The following is a 21,856-nucleotide window of genomic DNA, read 5'->3' as shown; positions in this document are numbered from 1 at the left end:
CCACCTCTCTATCATCAAGATCAGCCACCAGCCCCGTGGTGAGAGGCTTTTCCTCCAGCTCTGTGGCAGCACGAAGGGAATTCAGGCACTGGGGACATTTTCTTTCCCAGCAAAGCTAAATAATCAATCCCAGCAAGAAATAACACCCTGAGTGTCTCGATGAAACGGGGCATCCCATGCACCTCCAGGCAGGATTCAGGGGGATTCACCTTCCCTCCTTCCTCTCTGCTCCTTAAACTGCAACAAAAGGAGTTTCCCACCATCCCCAAAGCACTGTTAAATAATGACTTTTATGGCTCTTTCCTGGAATTCCTCACTATCCCACTGAGACAGAATCACTATTTACAATAATCCTAAATGACTCTTAATTACAGCGGCGCAGGTGCTCGGAGGCACCGGCACAAGGCTGGATGAACAGATGGAGGCTCCGGTGCGAGCTGAGGGATCCTCCGAGCGGGAGGTGGGAGCAGCCCCAAACGCCAGCGGGGATGGTCCAGGTTGGAATCCGCAGCCCCAGCGGCCACGTCGAGGCAAGAGGTTTTCGGGAATGCCGAGCTCTGGGAGCAGGGCGGGCACCTCGGGCATCCCTGCGGCACAAAGTCAGGCCACGCTTCCAGTTTATACAGTTTAATACATGTGAAACAAGATACATTTCCTTTTGAGTAATGAATGCATAAATAACAGAAGATATATGTGAATGCATAAATATGAGGCGGCATGGAACGAACCAAACGAGAACCACTGCTTCCATTTACCACCCCCCTGCACGTCTGAGTGCTGACCCGCTGGCACATCCTCGCCACGGACTCGTTCCTGCTCCTCCTTCCCATCAGCTGCCCACGGCAAAGCTGTGCCACGGGGAGAGGGCCTGGATGAGGGGTGGGGAAGGGACCGGAGGCTAAGAAAGAAAAATCAACCCCAAAAAACTGCAAAGAAACCCCCAAGTGGTGTTAACAGGCGACCTGGATTCCTCTGAAGGGCTTCTCGGTCGGTGCCGGAAGGGCCTTGGGAAGGGGATGTGTCTGGGTGTGGGGGCAGGGATGTGGAGGGAAGACCAACAAGGAGTGCAAACAGAGGGGGTCAGGGCTGCCCCCAGGGTTTGGTTGAAGTTGTTCTGCCACAAGGACAAATCATCACCTTAAATGCTCACAAAGAACTCACCTAAGACAGCTCTTTACACCTTTACATACTGTATCAATAATTTACTTAGATACTGCAGTAAACAAAATACATTTCTTAAATAATTTACTATTTATTTGTGTTTTTCTTTTTTTTTAAATCACTCTGTAAATTCAACTTCTTTTGGTTTTTTTTTTCATAGTTTTTTTTTCCTTTGCAACACAAGAAACCGTGTCTGTGCACGTTAGTTCGGATTATTGCGACGTTTAACCTGAATTTCAGTTAAAAAAAAAAAAAAGGGGTTGAAAAAAAAGCAACAGGACAGTTGGACACACGAGAAGAATGAATAACTTATTATTGCACTGGCTACAATTCAGTAGTGATTTGGTTTTTCTTTTTGTCTGTAGTTAGGACAACCTCTAAAGTACAAATGGAAAATGAGCGAGAGGTCGATAGGCATCAGCTGTGAGAAGAAGCCGGTGGGATGATGGTGGAGGGGAGGAGAGGAAAGGGAGGGAAGCGAAGAAAGAGGAGAAACATTTGGAAAATGAATGACCGGAATAATCAATTCCACAGAAAACCCAAGGAAACATCACCCAGTTGCGGAGTCACATGTAATGCAAAAAAAACCAGTATCTCTGTTTCTCTATAAAAATATGTGCATTATGAAGACAGAGTTTTTGTGGGTCTATTTGGTTTTTTTTTTGTCTTTTTGTTTGGCCCCCCCCCCCCCTTGTTTTGTATCTCACAAATACATAATTTCTATTTATATAACTGCTGATATACAGATGATGTACAGCTCCCACCTCCCGGGCACTCCCCCGCGTAACGTGACAGCTCCAAAAGGTGCCTCGGTAAAAGTCGAGCATCTTTTAAAAAAAAACAAAAACAAAAACAAAACAAAACAACAAACCCAACAAAACAACAAAACCCCAAGAGAATCCCCCAAATCCCAACGGCCGCCACCCCGGACCCGAATCAATGTGATCGAGGCCGCGGAGTGGGGGCGGGAGGGACGAAGCGACCCCTCCCTGCAGCGTTTCCAGCTTCCCTCGAGAGGAGGAACCCCCAAACCTCTTTGCAAATCCGCTCCCCCCTCCCCAAAACCTGACCCCGTCTCGTCCAGCCGTTTTGTTTGGTTTCTCTTTTCATTTTTCTCACTCTGTGTGTGTGTGTGTGGGTTTTTTTTGCAAACTTCCCAACCAGTGACTGCGCCAGAGAGGGAAAACCCCTCCGAGCAGCCACCCGCGACCCCGCGGCCGCTCGGTCCCCACTGTGGAACCCCACGTTGGTGTCAAGCCCTTGAGACCCCCCCTTTCCCCCCTCCCAGACAGCTATACTGGGTCATCCACGTCTTCTTCTGTGGCAACAGTCACGGGGGCCAAGTCCTGCTTCCGGAGGGGGCTCTTGGCGATGCCCAGCAGCTCTTTGCTTTTCTCGCCGTTGCTCCGCTGAGTCTTTAAGTGATCCGGCTTTTTCAGTTCGGGCTCCGGCCGCGAGTCCGGCGTGGACTGCCCGCTGTCCAGGAGATCCGAGAGGTTGCTCAGGGAGCCGCCGTCCAACTGCTCGAAGGAGAAGTTGGGGATGGTGAGGAGCTCCCCCCGGCACTGGGGCTGGGCCCGGCGCTCCGCTTTGGAGCCCGGCTCCCCGGGCTGGCTCTCCGCCAGCTCCAGGGATTCTCTGTAGGCCGGGAACTCGCAGGACGGGGTCCTTCTCCTCAGCATGCTGTTCTCGGAGGGCTTGGCGCGCGGGGCCGCCCCGCCGTCGTCCTCCATGGGAGGATCTATAGAAATGCAGGGCGGGCTCATCTTCTTCTTCCTCCGGGCGCCGTGGATGTAGTCGGACTCCGCCGGGATGTGGGCAGGGGGCCGCTGCTTCTCCTCGGCGGGGTCCTGGAAGCCGCAGTGCCGGTCGCCGAGGGAGGGGCAGATCTCGATGGAGTGCCGCCGCTGCTCGTCGGCCCAGCTGGGCTTGCTGAGGAAGCCCTTGGTGTCGGTGCTGTAGAACTTCTTCAAGTCCTTCTCCCTGCGGCCGCCGGAGAGGCTGCTCGTGCTGCAGTTCTTGAGGGGCACCGGGGACGGGGCCGGGGAGATGAAGGGCGAGGCGGAGCGGCTCCCGGGCTCCGAGTGCTCCTGCGCCCAGTCTTTGGCCGAGCTGTTGATGTGCCGAACCTCCTCGTCCGCCAGGTCGGAGGGCTCTCCGGGGCAGCCCTCGGGGCCGGTGGGGCTGGGCGGCCGGCTGGGCAGCTTGCGGGGCAGGGGGCTGGGGGGGCGGTGCGGGGAGCACGGAGGGGTGGCCGGCAGGGAGGCGGCTGTGGAGGGCAGGGGGCCGGGGCTGAGGGTGCTCTGGGGCTGCTTTGCTGAGGGCGGTGTCTCCCCAGGCTCTGCTTGCAGGCTGTCCTTGCGGCCCGCAGGCTGTCCGTCCACCGAGTCCGTTCGAAGGGCCTCCTGGAAGGGGAGGAGAGAGTGGGGAGAGAGCCTGGAGACCTGCTGGGGCAGCAGCACTTCCAGGGGTGAAAACATGGAATCGTGGAATCCCAGAACGGTTTGGGTCGGAAGGGACCTTCAAGATCATCTCGTTCCATCCCCTCCCATGGGCAGGGACACCTCCCGCTAGCCCAGGTTGCTCCAAGCCCTGTCCAGCCTGGCCTTGGACGTTCCCAGGGATGGGGAGTCCATGACCAGTTGGCTGGTCTAACACACCCCGTACCACCCCACTGTACCAACCCCATCAGAGGATAAACCTTTCCTGGCACGGCCCTACACGAACAGGGCTGGGATCTGCTGGGCCTTGGCCTTGCTCTAACCCCAAATCCTGAGTCAGCACAACCCAGCACAGTGACCCCGTGTCGGGATGCCTGGAGGCTTCTCACAGCACTGGAAAATGGGGAATGGGGCACCTTCTCCCCATGCTTTAGCCCTTCCTTCCTGGAATAGCACATCCATGGAGATCAAAGTAGGTAAAAGGGGCCTTCCCCTGCGTGACACTCGCCAAGACCGGAGTACATTAAAACTCATGGCACAGAAACGCTTTGTTCTAAAACGAGAATTCTACTCTTAGCTCCAAGAGAAGAAACCAAGAAAAGAGGGAAAGGAGATGGGTGACTACAAAGGATTTACCTCTGCAGGCTCTTGGCCTCTCACCTGCCTGCACAGCAGCTTGCTGAGGACAGGAGATCGAGGAGTGACGTTGGGGGGAAGGACCTTCCAGCGGTGCCGGCCCTCGTGGCTGGGGGAGCAGACAGACAGCTGCAGGGGCTCTGCTGGCACCCTCAGGGAGGAGCACGTGCCCACGGGCTGGGAGCGGATGGAGGTGATGGATCCTGGGACAGAGAGAGAGAGAGAAAGAGAGCAGTCACTGCTTGGGCGGTGGATGGAAAGGTCTGAGGCAGAACTGGGGCCCACAGGCTCCAGGAGGGAAAAGGAAAAGCCTGCTGGGCCTGGCTGACATCCCAAACCTCAGCATAAGCCTTGGGCAGTGCCAGGATTACAAACCAGGTGTCCCTTGTCCTGCCTCCTGCTCTGAACGCTCAGGGATGGCAGGAGGTTGCATGTGGAGTCTGTGCCATCCAGCAGCATTCCATGGGGTTCTGCCTGCTCTGGGATATCCTGTTACAAACATTACCCTCACGGCCTCTCTTTTCTGTTTCAGGTAGCAGGAACCTCCTCCTGCAGCTGCCACGGCACTCAGGGTGTCCACCAGGACCACGTGGCAGCAAAGGAAAAGCAAGAAGTGGGGCTGCATTTGGAACCCTGACATTGCTGCTTTCCTGGTGGCACTGATTGACAGTGATCCATCTGTTTGGAGAGCACGGATTTGGGAGGTCTGGTGGCTCTGTCGGATAGTCAGGACACCCGGGTTGTCCCTGCAGCACTGCCAGGGATGGGCTTCAACCTCACACTGCTCTGCCATGTGGAGACATGAGCAGCACTTCCCACCTACAGCCCTGGAGAGCCAGTGGGAGCCCTGCCATGGCATGAGGGGCAGCACTGATCCCTTCTCTCTGTGACCAGGGACAGGACCTGAGGGAACAGCTGGAGCTGTGTCAGGGCAGGTTTAGGTTGGATATTAGGGAAAGGTTCTTCCCCCACAGGGTAGTCAGGCACTGAACAGGCTCCCCAGGGCAGTGTCCAGGGGCTGGACTGGGTGATCCTTGTGGATTCCAACTCAGGGTATTCTAAGATTCTATGACTTTTCTGGGAGCAGACACCCCTGCAGGCACAGGGCACCATTCCCATTCACCACAGCCCAACCACCACCAGCCCAGGGGGCACAGCCTGGCTCAACACGGGCTGATCAGCAACTTGGAACCTGCTCCAAGTGCTCTGACAATCCCTGAGCTCGTGCAGCAGGCTGGGATCACTCTCTTCCTGATGGCTCCCAGTCCCCTGGCTGGGTCTGAAGGCAATCCCTCCTCCCCAGCCCCTTTGTGGTGCTGCTTTACTGCATTTCTGGGCTGTTTGAAAGATCTCCTGCTTTTCTGGGGTTTTGGCTGCGGGATTTATTGTCCTCATTAGCTTGAAACCCGACGTTTGTTCCTCCATTGCTGCTCCACGTTAAAAACACAGTTATCCATCACTTCAAGAGATCTCACCCAGAGGTCGAGAAACTTGAACCTCTGACAGAAAACATCCAGACACATCTCAGTTGCATTTCACAGAGAGATTTGTTGTCGGGGAGAAAGAAAAGTTAGTGTTTCATCATTTTTTTCTTTTGGAGCTTTACTCCAGAACTCCACAGAAGGAGCAGAGCAACGAAATTCCCACCCCACTTCTCCCTCCTTCTTTTTTGGGCTCCCCTAGACCCAGAATTTCAGGCTGAGTCCGTGCTGTTCATCTGCCACTCCAGGCTTTATAAACTGCTTTTTATGATGCAGAAAAACTATGTCATAAAATCTGTCACAAACACGGCCATAAAACCCAAACCCGCTGTTCTCCTCCCTGTCCTCAGCTGGAATTTCCTCCTGCTGGAAGCTTTCCATCTGAGCTCTCATACAGGAAACCAAGACCCCTCTAAACTGCAGGCTCAGGAACACCAAAGATCTCTGGAGCTGGATATTTTTTTCTAGGAAACCAGGAAACTGTATCTAAAACCAAAATATCACAAAATCTGGTCATCTCCCAGTATGCTCACTGTGTGGTCAGTGGAGTACTGGGAGATGGTGAGATCCTGAACTGACCTGGGAAGGCCATGGAAGCACAAATGTTAATGGGAGTCTCCATGGGCTCAGTTTTACTTGCACATAATTTATGGGACTATGACTTGAAGAAGAATTTGGGGAGTTCAGGAGCAGCAAAGCCTGGGGTGATGCTGGTTGGAAGCATCTACCACCAGGTAAGAAGTCACAGCCCTGTCCTATCCCTCGCTCAAGTGCTCTTGGAGAGAAACTGGGGAAACATCAGATTTTTTGGTCACTTCTACCCACCCCTGCCAACACTGCAGCAGTTTTATATGGGTATAAATCCTGCTTTACACCCACTCCAGAGACGAAAACCAGCCCCAGGAGCCCAGCCATGAAACTCAACCTCTGTTTCCTTTCCTTAGCAAAGAATCTGCAGGTGAAATAATAAATAAATACCGAGCAGAGAACACGAACCGGTGTGCCCAGAGAGTTTGAACAAACAGTTATTTAACCCAAGGAAATCAGAGCAGATCAGAGCCTGCAAACCCACCACTCATCCCTCTGAGCAGCTCCTGCATTTCAAACCACGCTGGATCAAAGGAGCTGGGGCTGCTCAGAGTTCTTGGGAGCCACTCCAGGAGCACGTGTGCTTTTAGGGAGGCAGATATTGTGTTTCCTATCGATTTCCCCTCCAAACCAGCTCCCACAGCAAAGGAGATAGAGAGGCACTTTCAGGGAAATGCACTTGGATGCAGTGCTGGTCCAACTCCCTCAAAGGCTCCGTGCAGCTCGTGATTCCTGGGGGGTGGGGGCTCTCCGTGAGATTCATTAGAAGGCCAGGCTAGGGAAGCACTGGAGAGTGGCTTCTAAGCCTTATACTAATCCCAAATAAACTCCTGCAGCTCTGAACTTGATGTAGGGTCTTAAAAGACACTGCCCTGAGGCTGCAGAGTGCCTGGAACGATGGATGCGAGGGGCTCTGGCCGGAAGCAATTCCGACTCCGGCTTTTATCCGGGTTGATGTTATTGATCCCTGGGATCACTTCAGAAGGAATGTGCAGCTCATTCCCTTTTCCTCAGCTAACAGCCTGTCCTCTGTGCCTCAGGCATTGATTGGGAGCCCCACTTCTCCCCAGACATCCCTCCCATCAGCTTTCTCCTGGGAAAATACAGGGATGTGACAAAAACATGGAATTATGGGAAACCACCGTCATGCTGATGCTCATCAAATCAATCAAGCCCTGCTCAGGCCACCTTCAGCATGGGCTGGTTGCTCCCCACACAACCACCACACACATACCTGCTGCCCCATGGCTGGAATCATGGAATCATTTAGGCTGGGAAAGAGCACTGAGTCCAACAATTAACCCAGCACTGCCAAGGCCACCACTAAACCATGTCCCCAGGTGCCACATCCACGTGTTTTTTGAACACTCCCAGGGATGGGGACTCCATCACTGCCCTGGGCAGACTGTTCCAATGCTTGACCATGCTCTTGGTGAAGAAATTTTCCCTAATATCCAACCTCAACCTCCCCTGGCACAACCTGAGGCCATTTCCTCTCCTCCTGTCCCTTGTTCCCTGAGAGCAGAGCCCAACCACCCCCCCACCCCTGGCTCCCCTCTCCTCTCAGGGAGTTGCAGAGCCAGAAGGTCCCCCCTGAGCCTCCTTTTCTCCAGGCTGAGTCCCCCCAGCTGCTCCTGCTGCTCCAGCCCCTTCCCCAGCTCCATTCCCTTCCCTGGTCACACTCTCCAGCCCCTCAGTGTCTTTCTTGTCCTGAGGAGCCCAGAACTGGCCACAGGATTTGAGGTGTGCCCAGCACACCCCAATCACTTCCCTCATCCTGGTTTTGTCCAGGAGGGGAAATCTCCACAAGCAGTACCTCTTTGGGCTTTGCAGGGATAGGTTTCCATCTCCACCTCGTGAAGGGGGAAGGGGGCTTTCGCCGGCATCACGGGCCGGAACATGTAGCTGTCGTTGGGCAGGGAATGCATCCGGGACACGGAGATCTTGCGGACTGTCAGCAGGTTCTGGGAGTCCTGGGGCCTCAGAGAGGCTGAGCTGCCCTGCAAGGACACAGAGAAACGGGGTCATCTACAGCGAACTCCTTCCCATCTGCTCTGTGGTTCAGAACCTCCTGCAGATGTTCCTCTTGGGGTGTCGCCCACAGTGGGCAGCCCTGGTGGCCAGCAGGACACCAAGGGTACACCGTGCCGAGCTGGGGTCGAGTGAGGCATCAGTGACCTTCCACTAAGTCAACTTTTGGACTACACAGGGAAAAAGCAAAGCCCATCCACTCAACACCTGAGAAAACCAGTGCTTATCACCCTGTTCTGCTCTGACATTCCCAGGGACGCCCTTCAGTCCATCCTGAGGGGTGATGTCCTTCTCCTCAAAGCTCTGGGACAGAGGGGCCAAACCAGTTTCTGGAAATTCATGTGTTATCTCCTCACACCCACACACACAGGCAGACATTTAAACACAGACATTGACCCCACTGCAAACCCCGTGGCCTCACTCCTGTGATGTGTGTGGAGCGTTCTGGGCACCACTGACCCCCAAAGGAGGCAGGGGAAGGAGAGGACACTGTGGCAGTGACTATATGGGGGTGTGGAGCCTGTTTGGGGGTAGAAAAGGGATTTTTCTTTGCTTGCTGTCGCTGTGAAATGGGCCTGGTCGGCAGTGCCTGGACAAAAGCACCTCACAAATCTGAAATCTGAGCCCTCACTGCCTCCCTGGGGCACTTGTCACCTCAGGCACTTTACACTCATCTTAGGGAGCTTTAGGGACCCAAAAGATGCCTCTGTGGTGCCGATGGAGAAGCTGTGAGAGGTGATGCCATGACTTGGCCCAAGTGCTGGGGGAGCTGGAGCCCCTGGAGCAGGACCTGCAGCCTGGCTCCCTGCCCCCAGTTTTGGTCCTGGACATACTCCCCTCACAATTTACCACGTTATCTAAAATACAACTAATCACTCTGGTTTTCCTTTAACGTCAGCCTCCCAGTGACTGATTGAAAACATTTTCCCAGCTGCATGTCTTAAATTAAACGTATTTTGCTTTGCTCTGCTGGGCTGCTTCCCCTCTCTGCCAGCAAAACCTGGCCCTGAGATCCCTCAGGTTTGGAGGTCACCAAGGATCTGGTTAAATCTGTCTTTTTTTTCCATATATTTCTGGCTTAAAAATGTCCTTCCTCAGCTCCCTAAAGACACACATCCCAAGATAAATTACTCAGTGCTTTTACCCTGTTGAGCTTGGCTGGGAAGCCAGGAGGACCAGTGGGAGGGATTTACAGGTAGTTGGCACCCAGCACTGCCCGTGGCCGTGCCCAGGAGCCCTCAGGGTGCAACCCAGGTCTCTGAGCTGATGAATTAATGCATCAGCAGCGTGGCTGTGCCAGCTGGCCCCTGGCCATCACAGCTAATAAGCTCCATCAGCACAGCAACACCTGAGCTGGAGGCAGGCGGGTGGTTGTTAACACCCCGCAGCCACACAGAGAACAAAAGGTCTTGCTCCACTTTCTCAGCAGTTTAACAGAAGGATCAGAGGACTTGGCTATTAAAGCCCAGTTTGTCTTTGCAGGATCTTGTACGGACGGGACAAATGAACAGAAGCCTCTTCTTGATACCAACAACCTCAATTTTTAAGGTTTCAGCTACTGAGGCCTGACTAGGGACGTGGGCGAATTTCAGATGGCTGCAAGGCCACCGAAGCAAGTCCTTCAAATATGGAATGTGGACTGGGGGCTTGCTGGCTCCCAGCTGGTGAACTGCTCTTGACAGTGAGGCTGGTTTGGAGACACAACTGCTGCTCCTGCTCCTTGGAGGGAAACACCTGATGCACTCCAGATCCCGATCCCATACCCTGGAAATCAGGATGGGACCTGGGCATTGGTTCAATGGGCAATCAGGAGGGACTGAGCAGAGGGGGCTACAGCCTTTTTGGTCTGCTGGGGGATCTCCCAGAGCATCTCCTGAACCCACAGCTCTGGGGATTGCTGGAAGCCTGACGTGCTGAGCTCCTGCCTCTGTTCCCTCAGCACTGTATCATAAACAAGTTCTTACAGGAACAGCAATAAAATCAAATTTGATGCTGTTTCCACCACAGAAAGGCTCTGCCTGCAGCTCTCAGTTCAATGTTTGAAGACACACTGCTCACACTGCACACCACGTGTGACACCTCTTCTAGGGCTACAAAGAGGATTTCATTCCTATCCCACACGTGGCTGCTGGCAGAGTCCTCTGGGATGTGCTGTTTTCCCAGCTCCTGCCCGTCCAGCACGAAGGACAGAGGCTGCAAAGGACGGTTGTGGCCCTGAGGCGACAGGTTTGGGACAATTCCGACACCAGCAGCAGCTGCACAGCACCAAAGCACCACGTCACAACGCAGAAGCAACAGTGGGACATCATTCACCTCAGCCTGGTGGCCTGGGCTTTTGTGGGAAGGTGGCAGGACATGGTGGGAAACAGAGCAGGAGGACGGGAATTCCGTGCTGGGAGCCTCTGCCCCCTCCAGCGTGTCTGGGATGGCTAAAGACACACTCTCACAGCTCAGCACCTCCTTCAAATTGGGGAGATAAAAAGCATCAGTGGCACAGCAAGGCTGGGTCTGAACACCCAAACACGTTTGCCCCGTGGTGGCATTCCCTAATTATCCCATTCCTCCAGGGCAGGAAGGGAGGGAGGAGCACAGGTGGGCTGCAAAAACTGCCGGAAAATGCGGAGCATCTCACAGCACCTTCCAGAGCAGCTCGCAGGGAGCATGGCAGACACTGCCCAGGACAGCCTGGGTGTCCCAGATCACGAGATCACAAATCCTGGAATGGTTTGGGACCTTCCAGACCATCTCATTCCACCCCCTGCCACGGGCAGGGACACCTTCCACTACACCAGGTTGGTCCAAGCCCCGTCCAACCTGGCCTTGGACACTGCAGGGATGGGGCAGGGATGAGAGGGAGGGAATTCCCACAGCCCCCTGCAGTGCCTCTGCCTCACTGCTGTGCAGGGAAGGGACCCCTCGCTCCCAAATCCTCATCTGGATTCCAGCAATCCCACCTGCAAGGGGAAATGCATGGCCAGGTCCCTGCTCACGCTGCTCCCCCTCATCACCTCTCCCTACAGAGTTTCTGGGGTTGAAAGGAGGCTCTGCAGGGCTCCTGATGTGCTGGGGAGGTACTGGAAGATGAGGAAAACCCCAAGAGGATGGACTCAATTTACAATCCCAGCCTGTGTGAAAGGATGTGCCCTCTCTTCCCCCAGCAAGAAAAGCAATCTGGCTGTTTCTGGTGGTTTTTTTTCTGCAGAAATGTTTATCAGGAACAACATTCAAATAGTGAATTCCCCATTGCTGTGTAACCAAATTTCTACTTCCTTGCCTTAATAGAGTCTGATAGATTTTACAGAAATCTAATTTAACATAATTTAATCTCCCCCCCCCCCATTGATTTCACGGTAGATTTATTTGTGATCATGGTGACAAAGCAATTCCATGTTCACTCTTAATCATACGCTGCTGACATGGGATGAGGCAATTATCTCATGCCTCTCCTTCCCCTCCTGGACTTCTGATTGCATTGTTTTCCTACAGGACTAGTAGGAATTGGAGAGCAGGCAGTGTCTGGGAAACCAACCCAGGAACTTCCAGCTTCTTGCTGAGGGGCTCTGACCACTCCCAGGGTCCAAGTCAGCCGTGCCCCAAGCAGAGCCTGGGCCAGTGGGAAGCTGCAGTTTTTCACCAGTGCCCTCCTGAGCTCCTCTGGAAATCCCAAAGTTAGATTGGAAAGAACCCAAGGAGTGTCCATCTGTGTCCACGTGAAGGGAATTTATCCTATCCCTTGCTGTATTTGTCAGGGCTGACAGTGCCAGCATTCCCAGGGCTTTAGGAGATTCCTCCCTGGTCCTGCTGGCCACGCTAAAGGACAGGGAGTGGCTGGGAGAGCAGGAGAGGGACCTGTGGCTGTTTTGGTTCTGAACCTAAAATTCACAACCTTGGAATGAACTGGAAGTGGCAAGAGATGGACTTTCAACCCTCCCCAGGGACAATGGCCAGGACAGCGTTTCCAGCAGCTTCCCCCTCAGGGAGCCCTTGGGAGATGACTCAGGATGGGGATGGTGGTGACACCCCGAGGGACCAGGAGAGCTGCTGTCCTGTCCCTTTGGCTCTGCGTCCCCTGGGATCTGACTGTCTGGTGATCCATCCCCTCCCTTCCCCCAGCACGGGAGCTTTCTGGGAGCTCTTACCAGGGCTTGGTGCTTCACCTGCACCGCTGCCTTCAGGCTGTCCTGAGCCCTGCAGGGCGCCCGGCCCTCGGGGGCCACGGCACCTCCCCTGCTCCCGCCCGCGGCCGAGGTGCTCGTCCCTCTGGACATCTCCAGCTCGATCTCAGCGTCCATCTCAGCGTCCTCCTTGGCCTCCTTGTTGCTCTCCTCCAGGTGCTTCATCAGCACGGCCACCACCACGTTGACCAGGACGAACTGCGCGATGAGGACGAAGGTGACGAAGTAGACGGGGGAGATGACGGGCAGGTAGCTGAGGCAGTGCTTGTCCTCCCGAGTGCATTCCCGCAGAGTGTCCTGCAGCAGGAGGGGGGGGAAAGGGGAGGGATTAACAAGGGCTCCTTGGGCTCCGAACGCAGCAACGTCAAATTAAGAGGTCTTGCACACAAAGGCTCGTAGGTACAACTAAAATGGATGGAAAATATGAATTACATCATCTGCAAAGAGGAGGTTGTGTTGCCCAGAGAGGTTGTAGACCATCCCTTGAGGTGTTGCTTGGAGCAACTTGGTCTAGTGGAAGATGTCCCTGCCCATGGCAGGGGGTGGAACTGAACGAGCTTTAAGATCCCTTCCAACCCAAATCATTCTGGGATTCTCCGATACATCCCAAAGGCACAGGACACAGAACACAGGGTTACTCTCTCACTCACAAGGACTGGCATAATTTTCCTGAAGTATTAGATAAAGGAATGAAGTTTCAGGCTGGGTGAGCCTTAGGGCAAATCACCGCTCGAAGACACGCGTGGCCTTGAAATTAGGAAGCTTAATTTTGATGTTTTAAGAGGAAACCTTTTTGTTTTCACACTAAAATCCGTTTGAAATCTTTATGTACCTACAGAGAGAAGAAAGAGCCCAGACCCACCTTCATGATCCCATTCCAGTTGTCCCCCGTGGACACCCTGAAGAGGGTGAGGAAGGCCATGCCGAAGTTGGTGAAGGTGGCGTGGCGGCTCAGGCCCTCACAGGGATTTTCTTCGCTGCAATCTGCGGGACAGAGAGGCAGAAACGCCGTCAGTGAAGCCACATCTGCTCCCCCAGAGCAGCCCCCAAGAGTGGTGGTGGGACCCTGGGCTGTGTCACACTGACAGGTGGCACCAGGGAGTGGTGACCTCACGGTGCAGTCAGATGAGCTCTAAGGTCCCTTCCAACCCAAACCGTTCTGTGATCGATTCTCTTTATGGGCAGAGCCAACACCAAGAGGTCTAAAAGGAGGTGGAAGAAAGCAGAATTCCTGTTTTGCCTCAACAAATCCTGCTCCACAGCATCCTTTGTCTGTTTTCCTCTTGATTATGTCCTTGTCTTGATGGTTTTTTACAGGGTACATCTACCATGAGGGATAATTCACTGAGATAAAGTGGAGCAACCTGACATTCCCCCCCCCCAAGAATTAATATCCTAATGAATGCAAATTGAACATAAGAAATATCCCTCTTCCCATAAAACACAGGCTTGTTAAATATTCATCAGGTCAGGCAGCAATGTCTCTTGCCTGGGCATTTCACTCTTAGGTAATTATTTGAAGATAAATTGGAAGGAAAAACAGAAAAGCAAAAAGAAACAAAACCAAACCAACCCACAAATGACCAGCCCTGGGGAAGGGAGTGCTGATGGTTCCTGTGGCTGACATGGACTCGCAGTGAGCAGGAAAAGGGAGTGAGCTGCTTCCCAGTTAAATTCCCAGTTTGCTGCCCCAGAGCAGATCCCAGTGTATGATCCTGGGACTGGCATTGCCAGTGTATGTGTGGAAAACCAACCAGGATTCAGAGCAGCAGAAGGTGCCTCTGTGAACAAGCCATTCTTCACCTTTGTGACAGAACAAATACATACATATATCTAGATATGTATCATAAACCCACAGTATTTCACTTGGGGTGGATACAGAATTAATTTCCTTCTCCCCCCCCCCCCCCCCCGAATTTGTTGGAGACTGAAAAATAATTTGTTTTTGGTTGAAAGAATTATTCTGCTTTCAGGCACTTGCAATCTGAGCAGAGGGCTGGACTCATAAAGGGGATTAATGACAGCCATAAACCCTCTGTGCAGGAAGGGCCCTTCTGTGCTCCTGAAGCCCTAATTGGGATGGAAATGTTGGGGAGGCAGACACAGCTCCTTCCAGCAGCATCTTTAAGGCAGGGACTGCTCTGCCCTGGCTTTGCTGGCTGTGTGTTTGCTCTCTGCCTCCACCTGGTTTTACTGATGGACACATTCCCGACCAGCTCCAGCATCCTCAAGCTGGAGGAATAACTGGACAACCAGGAACTCCCTGATTTCTGCAGAAAGGGGAAGGTGATGCTGAGAACAATGGACAGGCAAGCCCTGGGCAGCTGGAAGAGCGATGTCAGCCAAGTGCAGGGAGCTCACGGGGCGTGGGGGAAGCTCCGAGGAGGGACGTGTTTGTGGTGGCATCTCTCCAGCACCACTCTGACCACCATCCAGCTTTGCAGACTCATGTTCTGTCTCCAGTAGCAAACTTCCATCTTTGTGGACATAGCCACGCTGGACAATTATATTTAAACAGTAAATAGTTCCTCTCCAGCCAAGGGTGGTGTTGGGCAAGTCCCTAAATGCGTGTTTGTGCACGTTAGGCAGGTTCTGTGTTACATCCTCATGTGTCATCTGCGACCCTGAGATCAAGAGGGAACTTTCATCTTCAGAACATGAGCTGTGAAAGCTGAGGAAGGCCCGGGAATGAGAGAGAGAAGAAAGGAAACGGCGAGATCCCAAATAAACATCAACCGGATGAAACGGAGGGCGTCGGGCTCATTACTCACCGAGCTTGCCAAACAATTCCACTCCCAGGGCAGCATAGATAAAAAACAGGAGCATAAAAAGTAGGCCAAGGTTCCCTACCTACACAAGGAGAAAGCAGAACAAGGGTCAGGCAAGTCTGAGGTCATGAATTAAATCACTCCATCACATTTTAAACACAAGCAAAGGAGGGACGGGCGGCCAGAGGCAAATCCACACCTGCCCCGGCTCCCAACACCCTGGTCCCCTCTCACAGTTCTGCTTTGAGGGACCCAGAGAGCTCCTCTGTGGGTGGGAATGGGCAGATACTCCATCTGCCTCTCCATCACCCTCCACTCATCTGGAATTTGGCCGCTCTCAGGGGCACTTTCAGGGCAAGGGGAGTTTGTGACCTGGGGCTTTCAACTTCAGGGGCCTTTCCCTTCTGTTTGGGACTCTGAGCATGAAGACAGTGACAACAACAAGCCACCAGAGGAACTGCCTGGTTTCCAAAGGTTCCAGTGGCCTGGAGGGCTTTCAGCAAAGGAACATGAGCTCCAGGGAGAGGTGAAGCTCTCTGAGGTTTCACCCTTTACGGACATTCCTCAACAACAACTTCCCGAATTTTAGCTTTCAGTGTCTCCAAGGAAAAGCCTTATTCTGTACACCAACACTGAAATGAAGGCACCTGGCAGCTCTAGGTGCTGCTGGAGGTGCTAATGAGCACAGCAAGGTGGCTGAAGGGGGGTGAGAGAAGTGAAATGATGCTAAAAGGTTCTCAGTACCAGTGGCACTGCAGTTATCAGCACTGCAGTCCATCCATCACGACATGGGATCCAAGCCCTGAAAACATCTTCAAGAGCAGATTTTTTTTGTGTGATTTAGGCAGAGAGAACACGAAGGGCAGAGTAACCTGACCTGCCACAACCTGCAAGTAACTCTGCTCACATTTATCTCTCCTGCCACTTTAATTGCTTGTGTCTATCAGCTCTAGCAGAGATAAAGTGATCGAGTTCTCCAACCACACGTGGCAGGACAAGCATCATTTATCCCTAAATAACAATGAACTAGGCAGAGGGAACCCTGACCTCCAGGGTCTCTTCTAATGAACTCTTCTTTTGAGAGTTTTCTTCTCTGAGGTGGCACAGCCACAGTGGTGTTGGGGATTTGCACCACACTCCTTAATTTCATCAGAAGAGTTATCAGTGTGACAACTGTTATCATAAAATTAACACAGCTGTCACTCACAAAAGAGGTTTGGGGGTTTTTTTGTGTTGAAGAAATGGGAGTAGTCAAATCACCCAGTGGAGACTGTAACTGCTGTAAAGCCTACACTGGCTACTCCACACAGAGCTCTGCAATTCCACCAACATCACTGCCATCTTCCAGGGAATGACAGAGATAGAACAGGGATGGGGATGGCTGGGCTGGATTATTTCATCTGCCTGGACTGTCTTCTGGAACAATGTTTCCTAACTTGTGTCTGCTGGACAAACCTGATGGTTTGGGAGACATTAGAAGGCAAAGTGACTGCAAATGAGACAACACAAGAAAACAGGCACATGCACAAATACACACACACTGCCAGGGAGGCAAATGAGCAAATAATTAAAGGGAAGGGGAATAAAAGCGACAAACAAGCCTTGGAAGTCGAGTGTATATTAAAGCCCTGCACAAGAGGGTTTTGGATTTTGCTCAAAGCAGCCTGAATATCTTACTGCTATTTTAATGCCTAATAAATCAGCCTGCAAACTTATGGCACTGATGAAACTCCAAAGAATTTAGACTAACAACAAAGTTCTTACCAGGTTATCAGTCAAAACCATCATCTGGCTTTCAGCTTGCAGAGGATGTTACGAGCTGACATTTCCTCATAAACAATTTGCTGCTTTCTAGTGGGCATTAGCAAAAGATTCTGTATTTATGATGGTGACTAATTGCATCACTGAGCCAAGGTGGCTCATAGCAAGTCCTTCAAAGGCCACAAAGCCTCACAACAGAGTCCTTCAAGGCATCACAGGCACAGCTTTAAAGTGCTGAAAGAGTCCTGTTTGCTGATGTGGGGTTTGCTGTACCCCTGAGAGCAGACACGGGGCAGCTCCAGAGCTCAGCTCGTGCCCAGGATCTCTTGGGAAGTGCCTGAATATCTGGCTCTGAATTGGAAATGTGGCCATGTGAGAGACAGGTGGGACACAGGGACAGGCTGAGGTGGAGGCAGCAGGTCAGGCAGTGGCTGTGAGCAGAGGGAAGGCAGACTGAGAGTTGTCTGTGACCTTGGGTGAGTCATTCCTCTCCTGCAACTCCACGTCCCCATCTGTAATTCCCTCAGGGATAGGTAATTAATGTCTCCAAAGCACTCTGAGATCTACTGAGACCAGACAAGAAGAAGATGGGGCACAAATCATGTTGCTGGAAGGAATGGGAGGGGGGCAGGAGCTCAGCAGCCAAAGGCTGGGATGTCTGGGCTGGACTCTCCACCAGGAACAGAAATCCAGTCTCTGGTCAGAAGCCTCAACTCTGGCAGCCAGGCAGGCTCTGAGAGGTGGTTCTGCTCCAGCAGCACTGAACAGGGCAGCTCTGGTTATCCATCCAACTCCCCCTGACTTGGGCTGGGCACAGCAAACTCCAGACATTCCCTTTTTCTGGCAGCCAGGGGCTATCCATCATTTCCTGGGGCTCCAGCACTGAGGAAGGCTGTGAACTGCAGGGAGTGAAGCAGAGATGAAGAACGTCCTGGAGATGTTCCTGGTGCCCTCAAGTACCTCAGAGAAGCCACCGGAGATGGAGATGCTGGTGAGCATCTTGTGATTCCTCCTGGCCCTTCACTTGCTGGAATCCTGGCTGGCAGAGCTGTCTGTGTGCCCGGGACAGAGGGATGCTGTGGGCACAGGCAGAGTCCTCCATCCCACCCAGAGGAGCAGGGAGGGCTTCTATGAGGAACCACCACCCTTCCCCACAGTGCATCCCAGCTGAACCTGTGACCTGCCATTAAAAGCCCTGGAATAGCTTTCCTTTTCCCAAGGAAAGGGACTTTGCACACACCCAGCTGGCCTCTGCTCTCCCTGCTCTGGGAGAGGCACTGATGGAGTAAATGCCTTCTCTGGTCCCAGCCCTGCAATGCCTGGGTGAAACCAGTTCCTCCTGTGCCTCTTCCAGCTCTGACATCCATCATTCCTCCATCACACCCTGGCATTCCAGTTGTTGCTGCAGGCAGGGCACACAGCTCCCTGGAATGCCTGTCAGGAGCAATTTCTCACAGAACTAAGCCCCTGCCAAACCTTTCCAAGGACACAAGTCCTGCTCATCTTCCCTCCATCGCTCTCCAGCCAAAGCAACAATCCTGGCAGCGGGAAAGCACAGGCTAATTTATGCACTAAACCCCAGAGAAAATGGACACATTTGCTTGGAAAACAGAGGCCATCTGCGAGAATTCCAGGATTAGTGGGAAGGGCCAGACAGACAACCTTGGAGGCTGAAACCGTGTCACTGGTGAAACCACGGGCCACCAGCTGACCTGTGTGTCCACTCAGGCCCACGGTGCCAAGAGCCAGCAGGGGGTGCTTCTGTACCTCAGGATTTCTGCTTGGCTGCTCTCATCCCTCAGGCTTCTCTGCAGCCCAGCCCACACACACCTATCTTCCAAAATCCACCTCATCCCCCCTGCTCGATGCTCAGACATTCCCGGTCTTGCTCTCTGAGTTCACATCCCTGGGGGTTTGCAGTGTCTGGCAAGAGCAGATCATTCCTTTTTGTCCTCCAAGAGACACACCAGAAAACCTCCTCAGGAGCTGACAGTGAGATTAGCACAGGAATTCCAGCACCAAAAGGAGAGAAGGTCCTGGGCAGGAGCAAACCACAGATCCTGCCCTTCAGGGCACTGATAGAACAAGGAGTTCTTCCCTCTTTCCTTGGCAGAGGGTCCATCCAGGGGGAGATCCAAGCTCTGAAGACAAAGAGGAGGGTGTATTGTACAGCCTGCTCTTAATTAATGCCATCAGTGGATCAAGGGAGAAAAGAGAAGGAAAAGGAGCCCAGATCTTTTGATAGGCGAGTTCCACGTCTCGCTGTTGTTGGCCCTGCGGAGGAGGGTGGGAATTGGACTGGATTCCCTCTGTCCCCTCCATCAGGAAGAGCTCTGGCAGCCCCACAGTGACTGCAGGGTTTCTTGGTGGCAGTGCAGTGTGGGGGGATTCATTTACCCCAGGAGCATTTCAGCCCAGCCAAAGGCCACATTCCAAATCTGACAGCAGGTACAGGGAGGGTGAACTGGACTTCGGAAAGCAGGGAATGGGAAAAGGACTAAAGGGCCACCATCAAACAGGAGTCTCACAGAGCAGACTTTGCTTACAAAGCCACCAGATGTACAAGCAAGGAAATATTCAGCTGATGGATGAGTGGTGTAATTCATTATTGAGTCTTAATGGGGCCAGAGCTCATAAAGAAGAGGAAAACACTTGAAACAGGTCTTGAAAACCTGCTTCATACTGAGAGATTAAAGGAGTTCAGTGCTCTTCTGTTTGCCAGACTGCAAGAGATTATTTTATCTATCACTGCTCCAAAAAAGAAGGGCTAGAAGAAAAAAGCAAGATGACATCCAATGACAAAATAAACTTGGCCAATTCACACTAAAACAACAGGTAATTTTTAGCAGGAAGAGTAAACAAGAATGTATTTCATTAACAGGGGATGGCTGATTCCCTAACACTTTTTATCCTTGACACTTTTCAAGGTTTAGTCTGAACTTCCAGAAGAGACTAAGTCTGTGACAGCCTCAATCTTGGATCAGAAATGCTACATTCCCCCAAATCTGGGGACAGTTGGTTCTCCAAGTGCTACTCAAACTGTTATCTACTGCTGGATAAAAAACAAAGCTGATGAAAATCACCCAGAAGAAAATCAGAAGTGTTTTGCACTGACAATCCCTTGTCATCGTCAGCCCATAAAGGGCTGTTCTACATTCACCACACAAAGAATTTCGCCCCCCAAACCTTAATGAATAAACATGAAATCAGCTTTTTTTTTGTCACTTAGAAGCCACATTCAATGAGGATTTTCCAGCTGTGGTTTCAGGCTGCTAAATTAATTAGGGTAGGAACTCATCCCCTGCCTTGGAAATGAAAGCTGCAGCTTTGTGAAGAGTGATTGTTGTTGGAGGGGTCACCCCAAGCTCCCCTTCTCATTTTCTCAACTCCAGTGGAGGCCAAACTGGCATTTTTATCTGCATGAGATCTGCTTGGAATAGCCCTGGGGTTTTCCCTTTAATGGAGACCTTGTTGGAATGTAAACTGCAAGAACACCCCAAAGAAACCAAAAGCCTGGCCTGCAGCCACCCTATTGTTTGGGGGGCAGAGAAACCAAGGAGGGAGAGAAAATATGATCTGCAATCACAATGCTTTTTGAAAGAAAAAAAAATAAATCAAATAATCTCTTGAAATGCCAAGCCAAGGGCCAGGTTGGTAAATCCCTGCTTTAGTCTCAGCCAAAATCCTTCACTGCAAAGGAAATCTGAATACCAAAGGACAAATTGTCTCAGATTAGAAACATCTTTATGGCAGTGATGAAAAGTAAGTGCAAATGGGTCTTTCCAAGAAAAAGAAATTCCCCTTGTTTTCCAGTTCACTTTGAATAGATCAGGGGCTGCTTTGTACTCAGTAACTAAGTCACAGGGGTTTATTTGGGTGATTCCATGGAGCAGTTGTACTGATTTTCCTGTGGCCACTCATCCTCTGGAGGAGACGCCAACACAGTGTCTGCTCTTGGCCAAGCCACATCCTGCTGTTCCCAGGGAATTCCTGTGCAGGCAGGAATCCACATGTGGCTGCCCACCACCTCTCCCAGTCCATCCCAGGACACACAGAATGGATTGGTCCCGTTCCTAAAGCCCCTTCCAGCAGCTCCACTGTGGGATGTTCTGGAAGGGTTGAAAACTCAGGACTTGTCTGACCATGTTTGTGCATCCTCAAAGTGCTGCTGCTGAACTGCCAGGTCAGAGGAGAAGGTGCAGGGTTCTGGCACTTCATCTGGGACTCAGTTCTGGCTAAAGCCTGGCAGTAAATGTTTCTAGCACTGTCTGGTGGGATACAGCAGCCTGGGGATACAGGAAATTGGGATGTGCAGCTGACTCCAAAGAGCTCAGACCATCAAACTCACACACCACCAGAACACAGCCTGAAGAGGACAAGATCTAAAAAAACAAAGGAACCCTAAACTTCTTGGAATTCTTCTGATGGAGGACTGCAAGTCAGCACAAAAGTTTCTTTCATTCTTTTCCCAGGTAAACAGATCCATTAAAAAGTGCTCTCCAGGAACTGAACTCCTGAAGGATCCTAGCAAATGTTCAGACTGGCAGCATCGTTGTTCCTCCTGCAGCTCAGGAGAACAGGGTGATTTGAGACCCCACTCCAAGCTTTCAACACTCAGAAACATCTCTCAAATTTGCTTTTTGGAGGCTGCAGCTCCTCTGGCAGCCATGTCCCTAAACATGGTTGTTCCTGCCTCACAAAGCTGCTGGGTTGGAAGCTCCCATTGCTTTCACCAACACCCTTCTCTGTCTGTCCTTGTGTTTCCTGAACTTGCCAGTGAAATCTGTGGTTTATAAGAGCTTTGACTTTCAAAG

The 21,856-nt window shown here is 52.1% G+C and overlaps 1 protein-coding gene across 5 annotated transcripts in view; it reads right to left on the bottom strand.

Moving 5' to 3' along the window:
- Positions 1 to 611: 611 nt before the first annotated feature.
- CACNA1H (calcium voltage-gated channel subunit alpha1 H) overlaps positions 612 to 21,856 on the bottom strand; it is a 110,108-nt gene continuing 88,863 nt past the window's right edge. For 2 of the 5 annotated variants that reach the window (XM_050317252.1, XM_050317253.1), the window contains exons 28-34: positions 15,285 to 15,363; positions 13,376 to 13,497; positions 12,478 to 12,810; positions 10,652 to 10,798; positions 8,124 to 8,307; positions 4,239 to 4,441; positions 612 to 3,566 (exon numbers count right to left, since the gene is read on the bottom strand). In XM_050317252.1, the coding sequence (XP_050173209.1) occupies positions 2,454 to 3,566; positions 4,239 to 4,441; positions 8,124 to 8,307; positions 10,652 to 10,798; positions 12,478 to 12,810; positions 13,376 to 13,497; positions 15,285 to 15,363 (2,181 nt within the window). In that variant the 3' untranslated portion in view covers positions 612 to 2,453. The remainder of the gene's footprint in view (positions 3,567 to 4,238; positions 4,442 to 8,123; positions 8,308 to 10,651; positions 10,799 to 12,477; positions 12,811 to 13,375; positions 13,498 to 15,284; positions 15,364 to 21,856) is intronic. The other 3 variants (XM_050317254.1, XM_050317255.1, XM_050317256.1) reach the window with 3 other exon arrangements.

Source organism: Myiozetetes cayanensis, unplaced genomic scaffold (genome assembly GCF_022539395.1).
Source record: "Myiozetetes cayanensis isolate MyiCay16 unplaced genomic scaffold, myiCay2020 scf20-37, whole genome shotgun sequence".
In the NCBI taxonomy this organism is placed as follows: Eukaryota; Metazoa; Chordata; class Aves; order Passeriformes; family Tyrannidae; genus Myiozetetes; species Myiozetetes cayanensis.
This window is presented reverse-complemented; position numbering and strand designations above follow the sequence as displayed.